The 22,604-nt window shown below is 40.4% G+C and overlaps 1 protein-coding gene and 1 pseudogene across 1 annotated transcript; both read right to left on the minus strand.

Annotated features, from left to right (window-relative positions):
- Nucleotides 4,374–5,312, minus strand: LOC102174257 (putative olfactory receptor 2B8). Its single transcript, XM_005696714.2, has one exon. The coding sequence runs from the start codon at nucleotides 5,310–5,312 to the stop codon at nucleotides 4,374–4,376; it is 939 nt and encodes a 312-aa protein (XP_005696771.2).
- On the minus strand, nucleotides 20,309–21,262 carry LOC102174521 (annotated as a pseudogene).

The raw sequence follows: 22,604 nt of genomic DNA on the forward strand, positions 1-22,604 counted from the left end.
AATAAGGACTTTAAAATACTTAGTAAGCACTACTTGTGACCAGCTAACACAAAATCAGGACTGGGCTCCTGAGAAACGTTTTGACAGCTAACAGTGACATTCCATTGATCCTGAGTATCCCCAATAACCTAACCACTGGAAATGCCTAGGATGCTTCATTGAGACTAAAGCCACAGGTATGGCAACAGCTTCCCTGGTGGCTCAGAGGGTAAAATATCTGCTTGCAATGCAAGATACCCAGGTTCAATCCCCAAGGAATATCCCTGGGTCAGGAAGATCCCCTGGAGAAGGAAATGGTCACCCACTCCAGTATTCTTGCCTGAGGAATGCCATCAACAGAGGAGCTTCATGGGCTACAGTCCATCAGGTCACAAAGAGTTGGACACGATGGAGCGACTTTCACTTTTCACAACTGAAGAGTTTCACTCTCAAAAGAGCTTAAAATTACCCTCAAAATGTCACCTAATTAGAAGAACTTGCAGCTTCTAAAGACATTGTGGATTTAATTCACTACAAAATGGTTAAAAGAATCCACCAAACAATATAAATCAGTAGAATAGATTGTTTAAAAGGAGCATGAATACCCACTCCCTACAGCTGCCTTGGGGACACCTTACCCTGAACCCTCTGATTCAGGAGGCATACAACTTCTTGTTTTTGCATTTACACAAAGAACCCCTTCCCAGGAAACCATGCCCACAACACATTTCCATGCACTGTGGTTCTGAGTCTGCCATATCAAGTTGAACTATGCTACAATACTGAAAAGACGGAAGAAGCTCTCAGTCATAATACAAACAGGCATCAGAAAAGAGCACGCCCGCAGAGGAAAGAGCTGACAGAGAACTATAATCTGTTCTTCCATCCTCAGTGACCCTGGTTAGCAGAACCCTGGACAAAGAGTTAACACTGAAATATACTGACTAGGAGATAAATGAGGATATTACAGGGGTCACTATATGCCGACTACCATTCTACAGTATACAGACTACAGTTGTTCTAATGAATAAAAGTCCTAAAAGCCAGAACACAACTACAAAGGTGAGGACACATATCAGGTGAGAAACTCTCAAGCCTTCCTTGCTGACTTGTACGATACAAGTTAAACAAGTGAGAGTCCCTCATTTATCTTATATATTCCATGTTAAAAACCTAAGTTCAGGAAGCAGTTTGTGTTCTCACAGACATTGCACATGTTGTTGCTCTTGTTCTGTATTATTTTCTAATTGTTAGTCAGTCTGGTGCTGGTTAATAACTGTGTTTCCCGAGGAAACCAGAATTGAAAGAGACACGTTTACCCCAATGTTCATTGCAGCACTGTTTACAACAGCCAGGACATGGAAGCAACCTATATGTCCATCAGCAGACGAATGGATAAGAAAGCTGTGGTACATATACACAATGGAATATTACTCAGCTATTAAAAAGAATGCATTTTAATTAGTTCTAATGAGCTGGATGAAACTGGAGCCTATTATACAGAGCAAGTAAGTCAGAAAGAAAAACACCAATACAGTATATTAATACAATTATATGGAATTTGGAAAGATGATAATGATGACCCTATATGCAGATCAGCAAAAGAGACAGATGTAAAGAACAGACTTTTGGACTCTGTGGAAGTAGGCGAGGGTGGGATGATTTGAGAGAATAGCATTGAAACATGTATATTATCATATGTGAAACAGATCTCCAGTCTAGGTTCGAACATGAGACAGGGTGCCCAAGGCTGGTACAATGGGATGACCCTGAGGGATGAGATGGGGAGGGAGGTGGGAGGAGGATTCAGGATGGGTAACACATGTACACCCATGGCTGATTCATGTGAATGTATGGCAAGAACCACCACAATATTGTAAAGTAATTAGCCTCCAATTAAAATAAATACATAAAGGAATTGTGTTTCATGGGAGTCATACTGATACTTCAGGCTTCCAAGGTGACACATTGCCTGAGCACACTGTGTTCACCTTGTATTCCTCAGAAGGCAAAAATGATGAAAGATTATGAATTTCTCTTGGGTATATTGAGAGTTCAAACTACAGATGGGATCAAATAATTTAGCCAAGGCATGGGGACACCCACTGCAACCATTGCACAGTATTAAGAATTCAAATAATTCCCTAGTGTTCCAGGGTATTGGCTCCCTGCTTCTTCTGCAGGGGGCATAGATTCAACCCCTGTTCTGGGAACTAAAGAGGGAAAGCTTGTAAAGGTAGATATCATTTGAAAAATTTACAAAATAGAACTGAACTTTAGGTATGTGGTATCATTTAAGTGATTTTTCTTTATTATTATTTTAGCCTGGGATCTAGATACCTTTATTATCTGTAATTTATTCTGAAGTAAAATACACATCCAAATGACACTCAAACATTTCCTTAAAACAAATAAATCTGTTTGGTGGCAGTCCTTAGGAGCAGACAAGTAGCTGCTCACTCAGGAAAATGGCCTTTGTGATGTCATGTGACCTTGAGGGTTTCTGCACCAAAGAAAGTATCGTTGAGGGATTTGTAAGTGGCTCTTTGGGCATAACTATCAAGACCTGATTGAGTAATAAGAGAGAGGGAAATTTCTCACCATTCAGAGTACACAGCACTCCAAACTGCTTTTAAACAGGTATATGTTCAGCATTACCGTGGGGTCAAAATCCTTGGTTTCACAAGTATTTAACTCAAGGGTGAAGAGTGTGGTGCTGTTAAGAATATAGATAGAATCTTGATCCTGTATATAATTTACCCACACTGCCATGTCCAGCTTGCAAGACCACTTCTCAGGAAAATTGGCTGAGGGGGTTCAGGACCCAGGAGGATGGTTAGCTGCTAGGATAGGGAACTGTGTGACAGTTGTCATGCTTTTGTCTCCACTAAGAGACACAAATGCACTTACTTGCCTAGTGGTACATGCTGGGGAAACCTACCAAAAATCATAAATATTTCTTTGATGATAGCACAGTCAAAGCTCTAACCTCAAGAGAAAAATCACTGTTTGTGACATTTAACTTACACAAAAAAACATAATCTATACCTGAAAATAGATTTCTGCTATAAACTGAGCTATAATAGGGATCTAAGAGCTAGTATGGCAGATTAATTTTTTCTGGAATGTTTGTTTTGTTACTCATAATTCAGAACTCTGTGACAGTTATTTCACAATTAGACAGCTACTACTAAGGCTTAGGTGTGTATTTTCAAATTAATAGACACAATATTTGTTTTCTCAATTTCCTTCTGATGAGTCTGAGGACATCTCCACCAAACATGGGATTTCCTGGGAATCAGAGGCCATTTTCAATATCCACTAAAATCAAATTTCACGGGAAGTTTGGCAGAGGAGAGATTTTAAGGTCTTAACCAATTGATGCCTAAATCAAAGAGTTTATAAAATGGCATGATGAGAATAATCTAAACATATTTTACCTTTTGAAACTTTTGCTGCATCACAGGAGGTAAAATGTGTAGAATATGCAGTAGAACTTGGATCATGTGCTGCTCAGGTATAATGCCCTCGAAATTTCCTCATTTAAAAATCTCATTTTAGAGAGGAACTAGGTGGTTCACAAAATTAAAATAACCAACTTTATACCTCACATCGGTGTTTTTCTCCTGCTGTGAACAAAAATGCACGTAAGAACTACCTGGTGTTCTTACCAACGAAGGGCTACCAGTGTCACAGCCAGCAGTGCATCGTGCCGTTCACTCAGTGAGTCCTAGGGCGGCCTTCTCTGAAATGATCCTAACAATATGGCTGCTGCGCTGCTGAGGTTACAGTTGCACCTGATGTCTCAATGGCTTTACCGGGATTAATGCAGCAAGATTTTCTTTGATATTCACTTTATTTTCCCCACAAGTGCTTCACCTACATCAGTGAAAAACATCTGATCCAACCATCAAACCAAAGAATTTTAGTAGAGCCATGATCCAAATAAAAGAATGAATGGTATCTTCTAGTAACTCCTAGAAAATATTATTAATAATATTCCTTACAGTGTTTCAGTGGTTTTATGTTCTTATTTGGGCTTCATGTAATATAGACATATGTCTTTTTGCAAATAGATACAGAACAACGTACCCAAATGGGAGTGCAAATAAAAATCCTTGGAGCTGTTAAAACAGTAACTACAAAGCAGATGCTGTCAGAACACTGAATCAGCATCTCTGGAAGTTGAAATGAATACATGAACTTAGAAACTGAACACTCACTTTTCAACGTGAAAACATGGGCCCAAGTAGGACAATGCAATGATGGGAATGAAGGAAACAAATTCCCTGCAGAGTTGTCAAAGGAAATTTTAGATGACTCATGGGACACACATATATATCTGAATAGTTCTGGTGTTCAATGTCTTTCCATTAAACTGTCCTCCTCAGCCATCATCTGGAGTCAGAGTCTTTCCAAAGCACCTTCTTCATTGCTCCCTTCACATCCCTGTTCCTCAGGGTATATATGAGGGGGTTGGTCATGGGGATAATGACAGTGTAGAAGAGAGACATGAACTTTTCCTGATCCTGGGAGTCGCTGCTGCTGGGCTGATAATATACATAGATGGCTGTGCCAAAGAACAGGGAGACCACCGTGAGGTGGGACCCACACGTGCCAAATGCTTTTCTCTGCCCTCCAGTGGACTTTATTCTTAAGACCGCCCTGATAATCAGACCATAGGAGAACATGATTAATGAAACAGGTGTGAGAAGCATGATGACACTGGCAAAGAAGGTCGCATACACATTCATGGTGGTGTCAACACAGGCAAGTTTGAGAAAAGGAGGGATCTCACAAAAGAAGTGGGCTAATTTATTTCTCCCACAACGAGGTAGAAGGAAGACAAGCACTGTCTGCAATAAGGAGTTGGCAAAACCAGTGATCCATGAAGCAGAAGCCATCAGGGCACACAGACGAGGGTGCATGATTACTGTGTAGTGAAGGGGCTTGCAAACAGCTGCATAGCGGTCAATTGCCATAATTCCTAGAAGAATACATTCCGTACCTCCCAACGCCAGAGAGATGTACATTTGAACTATACAACCGCCAAAGGAGATGGATTTGTCTGCTCCGCTGAGATTAAATAGGAACTGGGGAACAATGCTGGTGGTGTAGCACATGTCCAGAAAGCTCAAGTTAGACAGGAAAAAGTACATCGGGGTGTGAAGACGTGGGTCCCAGTAGGACAATGCGATGATGGTTGTGTTTCCCAGCAAAGTGAAGATGTAGAAGATCAAAAGAACCACGAAGAGAACTGGCTCAAGTTGGAGCCTGTCTGAGAAGCCCAATAAGATAAATCCAGTGAAAGAACTTTCATTTTTCTGTTCCATCCTTTGTTAGCACATGGCTCCTGTCAAATCAAGCATTTAGTAATTTATTAAAGGTATCTTCCAAAAACAGTGCAGGGATAAAGAAGAAAATCTGTCATGTTCAAAGAGATGGTCGTGTGGTTTTATATGCAACTATTTGAATAAATGATGTACTCATTGATTGTGAGCTCTATACTATCACAGAAAGTTGTATATTGAGTTATATGTTGATAATTAATAAAAATAACAAATAATAATAATAAACTCAAATAATGAACCTTGGTTTGCATCAGTCACTCATATAAAATGCCTTTTTCAGATTGAGTTTTATAGGATTAAAGTATGATCATTTTATATGTACATTTTAGAGAAAGTGGGAATGAGGGAAATCAAGAGAAACTGATTAGAAAGAGTAAGAAAGATGTAGACAAAGGGAGAAAGTTTATTTTAAATGTGTATCTCATAATTCTACATGACTGGATATGCACATAGATCACATGTAATAGGGGCTTCCCTTGTGGCTCAAGCTGGTAAAGAATCCACCTGCAATACAGGAGACCTGTGTTCTATCCCTGGGTTGGGAAGATTCCCCAGGAGAAAAGCTACCCAATCCAGTTCTGGTCTGGAGAATTCTGTGGACTATATTGTCCATGGGGTCACAAAGAGTCAGACAGGACTGAATGACTTTCACTTCACATGGAATAGAATAATACAAAATAATCTCTAAAATGTATTCACATATAGAAATTTATGAGCTAGAATGTAGTTGTACAAAGGATTATATTACATTCAAAGTATCACTATGATACTGCCTCATGTAAACATTTTGGCAGAATAGTTACTCTACTCCTAATACATGATATTAGTGAATGCTATATCCTGATCTTTTTGTATAGTACTAAAAAGTAAATTGCTTAGAGCCTAAAAAATCACCTTCAATTATACTGCTTAGCTCTTGCCCTTAAGATACCTAAAATTACTAAACCTATTTAACAAGAACTCCAAAAATGTATTCGCTGTGCATAGTCAGTTCATGGGCTTTCCTCTTGGCTCAGTGGTAAAGAACCCACCTGCCAATGCAGGAGACGCAGGAAACACCGATTCAATCCCTGGATCTGGAAGATACCTTGAAGAAGAAAATGGCAACCCACTTCAGTACAGCATATTCTGGTGAGATAGAGTCCATGGAGTCGAAAAGAGTTCACAAGTCTTAGCAACTAAACAACAAAAGTAGTCAGTTCACAGTAGAAATTCAAAATCAGTGACCTGTACTTACATTTTCTTTCTGTTGATTTCATTTTCATATATTACCAACAACCAAAATGCCTGGAATTCCTATAGGAGACAAGATTATTCACTATCAATATTTGAATGGCAATGAAGAACATACAAATGAGGAAGAAACAGATCAATCATAATCTCAGAAATAACACTTCTAATCACTATGGACAGAGTTTGGCCAGCTTAGGGAGAAGAGGTTGACATAGGAATTCCTTTGCATGCTGGTCATTGAATGAATGTCTTCAAGACAAAGAGAATCAGGGAAGCAAAACAGAGCAGACAAATGTGCTAAGCAAGGATGTGATCTCAAATGGAATAGCATGAACCTGATCCCATAGAAAGCTGGAAAATGACTCTCCAAATAGAACTATCTGCTGGTAAAAATATTGTGTCATTACATACACAATCATGCTACCTGAGCATTTCAAATGGGGCAGATAAAGAACTGAATTTTAAATTTAATTTTAACTCAGGTAAATGTAAATACCTAGTCATTTAAATGAGTCTAGTTACTACTATACAGAATAACAAGCTGTGGAGCATGCATTGTGTCAGAAGCAGTCCCACCTTGACAAAAAGGCAGCCTTTTATATATCCCACGAGTCTGTCATTGTCTGCACGCTGCCCCAAACACATTCAGGAGACCTCCTGGCACTACGCCTCCCATTCAACTGATGGCAATTTTTTGAAGAAGGAAAGAGCTGTGGAGCTATCAGTCAATACTCATAACAAATATGGTGTGGACTGGTACACCAGCCAGTAGAAAGATCTGAGCTGGACACTGAAAGCATTCATACAAAACGTAGAGTCCATTCATAAGTGTGTGCAAGGGTGGAAGGACAGTCACCGGTGTACATTGCACATCACCTTGTCATCTGCCTAATACACCAATAAATTAAACTTTCAGATCACATTTTCTGACCCGCATTTCTCCTCTCCAATTGAAGAATGATCATTTTTCATTAACAATAAATTAAAAAATGCATTGACACAATAACCACAAAATGGACATTCATTGTTTTAACTGCCAAACTAGTGTGTGGAAAAGTACACATGTTCATTTCTTTAAGAACATGAACATTTTAAAACTACAGGTATTGACAATACACTTTAAGAAACATTCTGTAATTTCACACAAAATAAGGAACTGAGGAAAAAATGAAAGTATAGAGTGTAGTATTTTCACATTCACATATATACTGTTGTTCAATTACTGAAGGACTTGTTTTATTACAGCAAAAATCTTGTGTTTCAATTTTTCCATATATACATATTGAGACATAATGAATATACTACAATAGAATGAAATGTCTAGGAACAAAATGTTGACTTCCATAAGGAACAGGTAAGTTTAGTTCTTAAAGTTGATGAACTTCTATAAGAATTTCTGATTCTTTTGCCAACTAACATGTATGTTACTCAATGTAACCTTGAAAGAACACTTGCAACTGAAAACAAGCTAACTTACCAATTCCTAAAGTGCTACAGAGACCAAGTTCCAGTCCTCTCAGTTTTATTCCCCTCATGTGAGTGTCCTAAGCTCATTCTCTACTTCATTTCCAAGTTCCTGCCTTTAATACAGCACTGGACATTGGAACCTGGGTATGTAAACTAAGGACTCAGGTGGCATGAAATGAGTGCATAAGTTGACTCTACCAGCACTGGATATCCCTAAGCTTTCCTTAAGCAAGAAGATGCTCTCTCTTAATAATTTTAAAATACCATCACATGGTACTGAAGATCAGCATTGTGTCTAGCTGGTAGGATGACATAGGAAGGCAATTTCAAACTCTCAGGATTCCTTCTGAATATAATGTCTTGGCTCTGTGAGGGACAGCTCATTACGAAAGCGTGAGGTTGGTATGAAACAGCAGTAAAACTGGTCTGGTGAAAACAGTTTACCTGACTGAAGTCTCTGAGGAATGGATGACCTGTACTACTAATTAGCTGATGTTGCCTAGCTGCTGAGAGATAACAATCCTCAGGGAAAATGAATTTCAAAGAGAATGCAAGAGATTACTTAATCCCCCTCTTTTGTAACCTCTCATAAATGACAGAGGTCAGATAACTCCTAGACTTTGCAGTTATCTTAGCTCTCCTCTTTTAATGGCTTAGGTATTTTACTAAACACTGGAGATTTTTTCACACAATTGTTAAAAAAAAATATTGCATATATAAAGAAGAACTCATTCAGTTACTTAACTTCAAATATAAATTAATTTTCACCCCATATTCATAACCAAATTCTTTTTTGTTTTATAATTAAATTTATTTATTTTTCATTGAAGGAAAATTGCCTTACAGTATTGTGTTGGCTTCTGCCAAACATCATATGAATCAACCATAGGTGTACCTATGTCCCTTCCCTCTGTGCCTCCCTCCACATCCTACCCCACTAGGTTGTACAGAGACTCTGTTTGACTCCCTGAGTCATTCAGCAAATTATAACCAACTTCTAAGAGATCACAGAGTTAAAGTTTAGGCAGATTCTAACCTTTAAGGTAATATATTAAATGGCAACACCCACATTTTACTCCCAAACTTCTAATGTGGCTAAGGAAGAACACCACGTCCTCTGTAACATTGTTCAATTTCTATCGGAGAGTTGCAATAATTTACTTAACCAAACAGAAAAACTATTGACTTGTTAAATGGAACTTCCGTGGTTTGCTTCAATTCAAGTCGTCTTTGCATTTACAATGCACATGATTGAGTTAATCAAGATAGCTATAATTGCTAAAGTAAACTGAAAGAAACTTGAAGGGTATTGTGGGTATTGAAGTTTGAAGATCAATCAATTTCAAAACAGCTTATACACTTGACTATACAAGGAAAGGCAGGAATACTTAACATCTGTCTATGGAAGGCTTTGGCCTAACCATCAAATAGACCACTGTTAGTTAGTAGTATAAGCTATCTCAGAGAAAGCTATTTAGGTTGGAAGCATCTTGGTTTTCCTATGTTATTAGAAAAGCAGAGAACTTTGATAATTAACTTACATTTTATAGCCTGCCATTTCCCATATAAGAATAAATCCTTTTTTTTAATAATACTCTATGTGTAAGGAGAAACTATCTCTTCTTTAAAATAGTCTAAATTAGAATTATCTCAGTAATCTCTCCACTAGTTAAATCCCAACATAATATTTATAAGGAGGCTGAGGAAAGACCAATATGGCATAGGGTGTTCAGAAATAGAAAGAATCATAGACCTGCTATTAATACTTCTTCCCAGTTCAGTCTTGCTGCTGCAAATATTAATTGGCAAAATAATGTTGGCTAATAATTTGACATTATCTAGGAGCAACCCACTCCAGTGTTCTTGCCTGGAGAATCCCAGGGACAGGGGAGCCTGGTGGGCTGCCGTCTATGGGGTCACACAGAGTCGGACACGACTGAAGCAACTTAGCAGCAGCAGCAGCAGGAATGCTTACTTGAAATTACATGCTTTTTATCCCTATGCTGTTTTTCAAAATTCTGTTTTATATTGGAATATAGTATAACAAGAACAGGAATTATTTTTTTTTAATCTACAAGTGATGATTCATCAAAATAAAATCGTTATTAAAGACCTGGTTAAGAGGATAATAAGATAAGCTCCACACTAGAAGAAAATATTGTCAAGCTGCTTCTCATAGAAAACACTCATATCTAGAATATACAAAGAACTCTCAAAACTCTACAATAAGAAAATAACTCAAAAAACATTTGAGCAGATAACTCACCAGTGTAAATATACAGATGGTAAAGATATCTTTATGAAACATGAAAACATGTTTAGCATCACTAATCATCAGCAAAATGCAGGCTAAAACCATGACGACATATCACCACCTACCTACTAGAACAGCAAAAATCAAAAATATAGGAACAATACCAAATGTTGGTGAGATTGTGGAAAACTTGAATCACTGATACATTACTAATGAGAATATAAAATGATGCAGCGACTTGATAAAAGAGCTTGACTGTTTCTTTAAAAACCGAACATCCACTTTCCATACAGCCCAGTAATCATGCCCTTGGGCATTTATGACAGAGAAACAAAAATTTATTCCACACAAAAACCTGTGCAGAATTATTCGTAGCAGCTTTATCTGTAACAGCAAAAAGCTGAAAACAACTAAAATATTCTGAACAAACACTGGTACATCCATACCATGGAATACTTCATGGCAATAAAAAAGAATACACTATTGATACACACAACATCTTGGATGACTCTCAAGGGTATTATGTTGAATGAAAATAAGTCTATGATAATAGCTTAAATATGATCCCATCTATATAACACCTATGAAATAAGAAAACAATAGAGACAGAGACCAAATTATGTCGATTTTTCAACATAGGAGTTAGAAATGGTTTTACAAAGGGTTCAGGGGAGAGGGCTGCTTCCCTGATAGCTCAGTTGGTAAAGAATCCACCTGCAATGCAGAGGACCAGGGTTTGATTCCTGGGTTGGAAGATCCCCTGGAGAAGGGAATGGCTACCCACCCCAGTATTCCAGCCTAGAGAATGCCATGGACTGTATAGTGCAGGGGAGCTAAAGAATCAGATGTAACTGAACGACTTTCACTTTCAGGGGAAGGGCGGGACTAGCTGTGACTATACCCTAAAGGGGTATCACAAAGAAGATGTGTGTGGTGATGGGATAAATTCATATCTTGATTGCGATGGTAGCCTCAGGAATCCACACGGGGAAAAATCGACATAGACCTAAACACACACAATGCACATATGTCAGTTTCCTTGTTTTTAAATTATATTAGAGTTGTATAATGGGCTTCCCTGGTAGCTCAGCTGTAAAGATTTCACCTGCAAGCAGGAGCCTCGGTTCGATTCCTGAGTCGGGAAGATCCCCTGGAGAAGGGACAGGCTACCAACTCCAGTAATCTTGGGCTTCCCCGGTGGCTCAGAGAGTAAACAATCTGCCTGCAGTGCAGGAGACCTCAGTTTGAACACTGTGTTGGGAAGATTCCCTGGAAGAGGGCATGGCAACCACTCCAGTATTCTTGCCTGGAGAATCCCCCGGGACAGAGGTGCCTGGCGGGCTACAGTCCATGGGGTTGCAAAGAGTCAGACACAACTGAGCAACTAAGCACAGCACAGCATAGTTATATAATATAAAATCACTGGGAGAAAATAGATCAAATATATCCAAGACTGCTCTCTACTGACTTTGGACTTTCTCTTCAATCTGTAATTATTTCAAAATAAAAAGTATAAAAAGAAAAAACACTTGAATAGAACAAGAACTAGGGATTGAGGAAAAGAGGGACAGACAGATACAAAAAGCAACAAGAATGGCAAAGAGAGAGAAAAGGAGAGAGGAAGCTGTTCAAAAGGGTAGACGGTTCCTGTTCACTCATGACATACTGGCTCCAATCTCCTCTCCTCCCATGGACACAATGAATCTACAGTTTTACACAGAACAACTTCTTCGAAAAGAAATGTGGAAACTAGCTGGGTGAACCTATACACAAGATGAATAGGACAAGCCCAAACTAAAATCATTAGAAGATGAAAAATAAATAAATCATTAGAAGAGGCAGAGACAATATCTCTATACGAAACCCACCCTTGGAGCCACAATAAAGAAGCAGGTGGGAAGTCACCACTGTCAGTTTCTCCTGGAGGAACAAAGTGCCCCACATCTGGGACCCTAATTTTGAAGACTTAACACCTGAGACATGACCCTCCAAAACATAAAGCTCTGAAAGCCAATGAAGCTTGTGTCCATGAAATCCATGAGGCTATAAGGAACTGAGAAACAGTTCTTAACAGGCTCACCCAGACTCACTGTGGCTGTCTCTCCAGGGAACAGCACACAGACACAGACTGAAATCTCCAGCTTCTCCCTGGAAGAAGCTTATTTCCTTATCCTAAAAGCTAAGACTTCTAACACATATCTCGGGGTCTACTACAGTCCTCACCAAAACCTGAGAAGCCAACAGGTGCCATCATCGTGCTCTCCCTCTGTCCCACCCCAGGTCACCAGTGTCTCTGTGAAAGGAGCTTGTGCACCTCTGTGGCCACCCAGGTTTGGGGGCTGCTGTCAGAAGACACACTCCTTATCGTGTAGCCCATGCCCCTGCCAGGGCTTTCGTTCCTGGTCCCAACAGGACAGTAGTAAACTAAAGAAAAGCTCCTAACTGGCTGCCTGTGCCCCGCACATCCCCCTCTCTTCCCACTTAGGGCTAAATGTGGAAGGAACAGACAGAAACTCTCATCTCCCAGTCATCTGCTGAAAGAGATGAGAGGGTAACCAGCAGGAAGCTCAGGGGTCTCCAAACGGACGAAATAGGCTGCAAGTGTCAGACATTTTTTCTCTCTCCCTTAAGAGGCAGGAGGAAACAAACTACAACTGTCAGAAGTTTTTCTCTTAAAATTCTCTGTTGCCATGACAACACCTTGTTCTACCTGAACTTAACTTTTCTCAAACCTTGAGCTAACCAATGCGTTTTTCTTATGGAAATGTTTTTCTTAAGCTATGTTCATGAAACCATGTATTTGCTTTGCATTTGCCTTTCTTCAAAATGGTTCTACCTAAGACTAACTTTTGGCTGATAATCGCTCAACAAACCAGTATTCATATCAATTGTTTTATGGCTGAGGAGTGACACATCTCCTGCCACCCTTTCTCAAAAATGCATATTGTGGGAAACGGGCCTGGTGAAACTCCATCAGTCTTCAGGTGTCTCTCTTATCCGATTAATAGCTTTCTAATCCAAGGTAAGGAGGAGCGGCTGTGCTTTGCTGGAGCAGCCTTGAAGAAATACCCCAGCCCAAGGTAAGAGAAACCCAAGTAAGATGGTAGGTGTTGCAAGAGGGCATCAGAGAGCAGACACACTGAAACCATACTCACAGAAAACTAGTCAATCTAATCACACTAGGACCACAGTCTTGTCTAACTCAATGAAACCAAGCCATGCCTGCAGGGCAGCCCAAGACGGGTGGGTCATGGTGGAGAGGTCTGACAGAAAGTGGTCCACTGGAAAAGGGAATGGCAAACCACTTCAGTATTCTTGCCTTGAGAACCCCATGAACAGTATGAAAAGGCAAAATGATAGGATACTGAAAGAGGAGCTCCCCAGGTCGGTAGATGCCCAATATGCTACTGGAGATCAGTGGAGAAATAACTCTAGAAATAATGAAGGATGGAGCCAAAGCAAAAACAATACCCAGATGTGGATGTTACTGGTGATAGAAGCAAGGTCTGATGCTGTAAAGAGCAATAATGCTTAGGAACTTGGAATGTCAGTTCCATGAATCAAGGCAAATTGGAAGTGGTCAAACAAGAGATGGCAAGAGTGAACGTCGACATTCTAGGAATCAGCGAACTAAAATAGACTGGAATGGGTGAATTTAACTCAGATGACCATTATATCTACTACTGCGGGCAGGAATCCCTCAGAAGAAGTGGAGCAGCCATCATGGTCAACAAAAGAGTCCAAAATGCAGTACTTGGATGTAGTCTCAAAAATTACAGAATGATCTCTGTTCATCTCCAAGGCAAACCATTCAATATCATGGTAATCCAACTCTATGCCCCAACCAGTAATGCTGAAGAAGCTGAAGTTGAACAGTTCTATGAAGACCTACAAGACCTTTTAGAACTATCACCTAAAAAAGATGTCCTTTTCATTATAGGGGACTGGAATGCAAAAGTAGGAAGTCAAGAAACCCTGGAGTAACAGGCAAATTTGGACTTGGAATGCGGAATGAAGCAGAGCAAAGACTAATAAAGTTTTGCCAAGAAAATGCACTGGTCATAGCAAACATCCTCTTCCAACAACACAAAAGAAGACTCTACACATGGACATCACCAGATGGTCAACACCGAAATCAGACTGATTATATTCTTTGCAGCCAAAAATGGAGAAGCTCTATATAGTCAACAAAAACAAGACCAGGAGCTGACTGTGGCTCAGATCATGAACACCGTATTAACAAATTTAGACTTAAATTGAAGAAAGTAGGGAAAACCTCTAGACCATTCAGGTATGACCTAAATCAAATCCCTTATGATTATACAGTGGAAGAGAGAAATAGATTTAAGGGCCTAGATCTGATAGATCGAGTGCCTGATGAACTATGGAATGAGGTTCGTGACATTGTACAGGAGACAGGGATCAAGACCATCCCCATGGAAAAGAAATGCAAAAAAGCAAAATAGTTGTCTGGGGAGGCTTACAAATAGCTGTGAAAAGAAGAGAGGCAAAAAAGCAAAGGAGAATAGGAAAGATATAAGCATCTGAATGCAGAATTCCAAAGAATAGCAAGAAGAGATGAGAAAGCCTTCTTCAGCGATCAATGCAAAGAAATAGAGGAAAAGAACAGAATGGGAAAGAGTAGAGATCTCTTCAAGAAAATTGGAGATACCTGGGGAATATTTCACTCAAAGATGGGCTCAATAAAGGACAGAAATTGTATGGCCCTAACAGAAGAAGAAGATATTAAGAAGAGGGGGCAAGAATACACAGAAGAACTGAACAAAAAAGATCTTCATGACCTGGATAATCACGGTGTGATCACACATCTTGAGCCAAACATTCTGGAATGTGAAGTCAAGTGAGCGTTAGAAAGCATCACTACAAACAAAGCTAGTGGAGGTGATGGAATTCCAGTTGAGCTATTTCAAATCCTGAAAGATGATGCTGTCAAAGTGCTGCACTCAATAGGCCAGCAAATTTGGAAAACTCAGCAGTGGCCACAGGACTGGAAAAGGTCAGGTTTCATTCCAATCCCAAAGAAAGGCAATGCCAAAGAATGTTCAAACTACCACACAATTGCACTCATCTCGCACGCTAGTAAAGTAATGCTCAAAATTCTCCAAGCCAGACTTCAGCAATATGTGAACCGTGAACTTCCTGATATTCAAACTGGTTTTAGAAAAGGCAGAGGAACCAGAGATCAAATTGCCAACATCCGCTGGATCATGGAAAAAGCAAGAGAGTTCCAGAAAAACATCTATTTCTGCTTTATTGACTATGCCAGTGCCTTTGACTGTGTGGATCACAATAAACTGTGGAAAATTCTGAGAGAGATGGAATACCAGACCACCTGACCTGCCTCTTGAGAAATCTGTATGCAGGTCAGGAAGCAATAGTTAGAACTGGACAGGGAACAACAGCCTGGTTCCAAATAGGAAAAGGTGTACGTCAAGGCTGTATATTGTCACCCTGCTTATTTAACTTCTATGCAGAGTACATCATGAGAAATGCTGGACTGGAATAAACACAAGCTGGAATCAAGATTGCCGGGAGAGATATCAATCACCTCAGATATGCAGATGACACCACCCTTATGGCAGAAAGTGAAGAGGAACTAAAAAGCCTCTTGATGAAAGTGAAAGAGGAGAGTGAAAAAGTTGGCTTAAAGCTCAACATTCAGAAAACGAAGATCATGGCATCTGGTCCCATCACTTCATGGGAAATAGATGGGGAAACAGTGGAAACAGTGTAAGACTTTATTTTGGGGGGGGGGCTCCAAAATCACTGCAGATGGTGACTGCAGCCATGAAATTAAAAGACGCTTACTCCTTGGAAGAAAAGTTATGACCAACCTAGATAGCATATTTAAAAGCAGAGACATTACTTTGCTGACTAAGGTCTGTCTAGTCAAGGCTATGGTTTTCCCTGTGGTCATGTATGGATGTGAGAGTTGGACTGTGAAGAAAGCTGAGTGCCGAAGAATTGATGCTTTTGAACTGTGGTGTTGGAGAAGACTCTTGAGAGTCCCTTGGACTGCAAGGAGATCCAACCAGTCCATTCTGAAGTAGATCAGCCCTGGGATTTCTTTGGAGGGAATGATGCTAAAGCTGAAACTCCAGTACTTTGGCCACCTCATGCTAAGAGTTGACTCATTGGCAAAGACTCTGATGCTGTGAGGGATTGGGGGCAGTAGGAGAAAAGGACGACTGAGGATGAGATGGCTGGATGGCATCACGGACTTGATGGACATGAGTCTGAGTGAATTCCAGGAGATGGTGATGAACAGGGAGGCCTGGGGTGCTGCTATTCTTGGAGTCTCAAAGAGTCGGACACAACTGAGCGACTGAACTGAACTGAACTGAACTACTCCTTGGAAAAGTTATGACCAACCTAGATAGCATATTCAAAAGCAGAGACATTACTTTGCCGACAAGGTCCGTCTAGTCAAGGCTATGGTTTTTCCTGTGGTCATGTATGGATGTGAGAGTTGGACTGTGAAAAAGGCTGAGTGCTGAAGAATTGATGCTTTTGAACTGTAGTGTTGGAGAAGACTCTTGAGAGTCCCTTGGACTGCAAGGAGATCCAACCAGTCCATCCTGAAGGAGATCAGCCCTGGGATTACTTTGGAATGAATGATGCTAAAGCTGAAACTCCAGTACTTTGGCCACCTCATGTGAAGAGCTGACTCACTGGAAAGACTCTGATGCTGGGAGGGATTGGGGGCAGGAGGAGAAGGGGACGACCGAGGATGAGATGGCTGGATGGCATCACGGACTGATGGACATGAGTCTGAGTGAACTCCGGTGATGGACAGGGAGGCCTGGCGTGCTGCGATTCATGGGTCGCAAAGAGTCGGACATGACTGAGCGAATGAACTGAACTGAACTGAACTGAACTAACAGACATAAAACATAGAGCTAAAGACTAGCAGGGGGGCACTCCCCATCCCCTTTCTGATGTCTATGTTAGGAGCTTTCTCTGTCCCTTTTTATACTTTAATAAAATTCTGCTATACAAAAGCTCTTGAATGATCAAGCCTGGTCCCTGGTCCCAAGTTAAATGTTCTTCTTCAGAGATCATGAAAATGACATCATTCAATGTAAGCTATCAGCGGTATACTTTCATATTTGAAGTTATTTCCTGATGGTCCACCTTCCAATCAGCCTCCATCTAGATGCTGATTGAGATCCTCCGCTTTAGAACATTAAGAGGTCTTGATAAACCTTTAAATGCTGGGAGCCACTAAGAATAAGGTGGAGCAGAAATATTCCATAATTGTTAACAAGCTACACCCCTGCCTGAGAGAGAAAGCGGGGGACAGAGACAGTGGTAGACAGAGAAGGACTCTTCTTTAAGCTACTGGATTTTCAGGGTCTTTTTATTATAGCAGCTTAACCTTTAATTCAACTAATAGCATTTTCCTCTCACATCTCTGGATTTTCCTCCCAATCTCATGAAGAGTCTTAAAATTCTCTATTACCCAATCATTAAATGTTGAGTTGCCTCAACCTTGGTCTTCAGTCTTCTTTCTCTAAAATCTCTCCTCATGTAATGTCCTTCATTCTTTTGGTTCCCAGGAGTAATGACCATTAGCAGTTGCCAGAAAATGAAAATAGAATCTGGGTAATAAACTCTAACCTTTTTTGTCTTTTCCTTGGTGCTTAGTATTGTTTCACTTTCTCATAGGGTACCTGGTACAGAGGCATTGTGTCCCAAACTTCAGCTCAGGGGACTATGTGCAGAAGTGCTGTGAAAGGCACAATTCTAGATGGCGGCAGCAGGCCGTGTGCAGAGACACTGCGCCTGGCACTGGGGTGTGGAGCCACAGGCAGGGCAGCTGCGCCTGCCCCGGCAGAACCGTGCGACCTGCTTCCCAATGATGAGAGACCCCAATCAAGCCACCTGCGGATGGGCTGTCCAGCAGAGGGCATACTCTTGATGCTGCGCTCCCATTTCTCCATTTTACAACTAAAGGATAAAACTTCCTTTGCTTCTACTTTTTAAAAATATTTATTTTTATGTATTTACTTGACTGTAGCAGATCTTAGTTGTGGCAAGCAGGACCTAGTTGTCCAAGCGAGGATCAAACCCAGGTCCCCTGCACTGGAAGTGCAGAGTCTTAGCCAATGGGCCACCAGGGAAGTTCCTTCCTTTGCTTCTGAGCTGAACTCTGTCTTGTTGTATTGGCACGACCAATACCCAGCAAAAAGACCATTTTTAGGGCCCAACTTCAAAGAGTTGGTAACAGTTGCAAATGTCTTTGACAGTCAGAAACTTCAAAATTTGTATTTATGATCCAGAACATTTTTATAGGCCCCCCAGACTCTTGGTCATTGCCTAGGCTTTCCCAGAAAAGAGAACTTGAAACAAAGGTTTATGCACAAGCACTTAATGCAGAATGAGATACAGCATCAGGAGTGAAAGAAAGGGAACAGAAGGGGAAGAAAAGCTAGCTTGTCAAGGATACATTATCAGATTTGCTGTTAGTATGGAGTAACTGTGTGTTCAATCACATTTGTCCCCCTGAAGCATGTCTTAGGAGACATCCAGTAGATCCCCACCCAGGAGAAGAAAGGAAAAATAATCTGCTCATCAGCTCCCATTTCCCATTAGTCAAATCTTCACTCTGAATCTGAGCAGTTCCGTGTAGGGCACTTGCTGATGACAGACCCCTGTGTGTCCCCACTTACTGCTTTGTTCTCTTTGTTTTTTAATGTTTGGCCATGCTGCATGGCATGTAGATCTTAGTTTCCTGACCAGGGATGCAACCCTAGACTACTGCAGTGAAAGTGAGGACTCTTAACCACCGGGCCAACAGGAAAGACCTCCCACTGATTGGACTTTTTCTTTTGTTTTTGCTATGCTCAGTCTTTGTTGCAACTCTTCCTTGCTCCATACAGGCTTTGTCTAGCTGCGGTGCAAGGGCTTCTCATTCCTGTGGCTTCTCTTGTTGAGGACCACGGGCTCTAGGGCATGCCGGCTTCAGTAGTTGTAGCTCTTAGGATCTTGAGAGCTGGCTGGGTAGCTGCTGCGCATGGCCTTAGTTGCTCCGCATCATGTAGGAACTTCCTGGACCAGGAATGTAACTTGTGTTCGCTGCACTGGCAGCAGGATTCTACCACTAGACCACCAGAGAGGGCCCTACTTATTGTTGACTGGGAAGAGAGGCTATGGAAATACACTGTGACCTCCTAGACCCTCCATGTGGAACAAAGAACAGACCCTAACAGTTACTATTTATGGAGGTAAACAATGCACAAAGAAAGACAGGACAGGCAAGCAGGAGAGCAGCCGTATCTTAAACAATGAATCTGTCACAAGGACTTGGAAATCAGCCTTCCCCATATGAACATTCCAGGCCATCATACAGGAAGATTAGAGACCACATCAAGGAGATGGAAACCATGCCAACTGTGGCAATCTAGATCAGGAAGCCCTAAGTAGGCCCAGAAGCCTACTGCAGGCATTTGAGTGAGTCCAGCGGAGACCAGAAGAATTGTCCAGCTAAACTTAGATGAATGAATAGTTAATGTTTTAAGCAAGTAAATTTTGAAGTGATTTGTTATACAGAAGAAGCTAACTGATATCTACCCTTTGGCATCTGAACACATGTGTTGGAGCAGTAACAGTTCTTAGGAAATGATAAAATGTTAATATTCCTTACAGCATTTCAGTGGTTTCCTATTCTTATTTTGGCTGTGATTTCATGTAATATATTCATATGTCATCTTGTAAATAGATGTGGAATAATGTACTTAAAAGGGAGTAAAATAAGAAAAACCCTAGAACTTTCAAAAACAATAACTACAAAACAAATGCTGTCAGAACACTGAATTCATGTCTCTGGAAGTTGAAATGAATACAAAAACTTAGAATTTGACCGCTCATGTTTCAAAGGGAATGAAGTAAACAAATTCCATTCAGTTGCCAAAGGAAATTTTAGATGACTCATGGGACACACATATATATCTGAATAGTTCTGGCTTTCAAAGTCCTTCCATTAAACTGTCCTCCTCAGCCATCATCTGGAGTCAGAGGCCTTCCAAAGCACCTTCTTCATTGCCCCCTTCACATCCCTGTTCCTCAGCGTATATATGAGGGGGTTGGTCATGGGGATAATGACAGTGTAGAAGAGAGACATGAACTTGTCTTGATCCTGGGAGTTGCTGCTACTGGGCTGAATATACACATAGATGGCTGTGCCAAAGAACAGGGAGACCACCATGAGGTGGGATCCACATGTGACAAATGCTTTTCTTTGCCCTGCAGTGGACTTTATTCTTAAGACCGCCCAGACAATCCGACCATAGGAGACCATGATTAATGAAACAGGTGCGAGAAGCATGATGACACTGGCAAAGAAAGTCACATACACATTCATGGAGATGTCAACACAAGCAAGTTTGAGAAAAGAAGGGATCTCACAAAAGAAGTGGGCTAATTTATTTCTCCCACAACGAGGTAGAAGGAAGACAAGCGCTGTCTGCAATAAGGAGTTGGCAAAACCAGTGATCCATGAAGCAGAAGCCATCAGGGCACACAGACGGGGGTGCATGATTACTCTGTAGTGAAGGGGCCTGCAAACAGCTGCATAGCGATCAATTGCCATAACTCCTAAGAGAATACATTCTGTACCTCCCAACGTCAGAGAGATGAACATTTCAACTACACAACCACCAAAGGAGATAGATTTGTCTGCTCTGCTAAGATTAAATAGGAGCTGTGGAACAATGCTAGTTGTGTAGCACATGTCCAGAAAGCTCAGGTTAGACAGGAAAAAGTACATCGGGGTGTGAAGACATGGGTCCAAGTAGGACAATGCAATGATGGTTGTGTTTCCCAGCAAAGTGAAGATGTAGAAGATCAAAAGAACCACAAAGAGGACTGGCTCAAGTTGAAGCCTGTCAGAGAAGCCCAGTAAGATAAATCCAGTGAAAGAACTTTCATTTTTCTGTTCCATCCTTTGTTAGCACATGGCTCCTGTCAAATCAAGCATTTAGCAGTTTATTAAAGGTATCTTCCCAAAGAGTGCATAGATGAAGAGGAAAATCTGTCCCTTTCAAAGACATGAAAAAAAAACAAAAACAATGACATGGTCATGTGATTTTATATGCAACTATTTGAATAAATTATGTACTCACTGAAATTGATATATCTTAAATTAATTAGGTCTTTACTATTCATGAAAATTATATATCAAAATAAATATAAGAAAAGAATAATAATAAAATCAAGTAATGAACCTTGGTTTACATCAATCATAGATACAAAATGCCTTTTTTAGATTGAGTTTAATAGGATAAAAGTATGATGATTATTTATGTACAACTTAGAGAAAGTGGGAATGAGAGAAAATCAAGGGAGAGTGATTAGAAAGAGTAAAAAAATATAGACAAAGGGAGAAAGTTTATTCTAAAAATGTATCTCATAATTCTATATAACTTGATTTGCACGTATCTCACATGTAATAGAACACTACAAAATGATCTCTAAAATGCATTCAGATATAGAAATTTATGAGCTAGAATGTACTTTTACAAAGGGTTATAGTACATTCAATGTATCCCTAAGATACTTCTCATAGATACATTCTGGCAAAATAGTTATCTCTACTCCTAATGCATTATATTTGTGAATGCTATATCCTGGTCTTTTGGTATAGTAGTAAAAAATAAATTGCTCAGAACCTGAAAATATCACCTTTAATTATAGTGCTTAACTTTTGTCCTTGAGATACCTAAGATTTCTATACCAATTTAACAAGAACTCCAAAAATTTATTCACTGTGCATAATCAGTTCACGGACTTCCCTTTTGGTTCAGTGGTAAAGAAACCGCCTGCCAATGCAGGAGATGCAGGAAAGGCAGGTTCAGTCCCTGGATCGGGAAGATAACTTTAAGATGAAAATGGAAACCCACTTCAGCAGAGAATCCTGGAAGGCTACAGTCTGTGAGGTCAAAAAGGGTTGGACTTGCCTTAGTAACCAAACAACAAAAGTAGTCACTTCACAACAGAATTTCAAACTCCAGTGACCAGAACTTACCTCTTCTTTCTGCTGATTTCAGTTTCATATATTACCAACAACTAAAATGCCTGGAATTCCTATAGGAGATAGGATTATTCACTATCAACATTCTAATGACAATGAAGAACACATAGATGAGGAGGCAATGGATCTATCACAGTCTCAGAAATAACACTTCTAATCACTATGGACAGAGTTTGGCCAGGTTGGAGAAAAGAGGCTGAAATGGGAATTCCTTTGCATGCTGTTTATTGAGTGAATGTCCTCAAGACAAAGAGAATCAGGGAAGCAA

This window comes from Capra hircus, chromosome 23 (genome assembly GCF_001704415.2).
Source record: "Capra hircus breed San Clemente chromosome 23, ASM170441v1, whole genome shotgun sequence".
NCBI lineage: Eukaryota > Metazoa > Chordata > Mammalia > Artiodactyla > Bovidae > Capra > Capra hircus.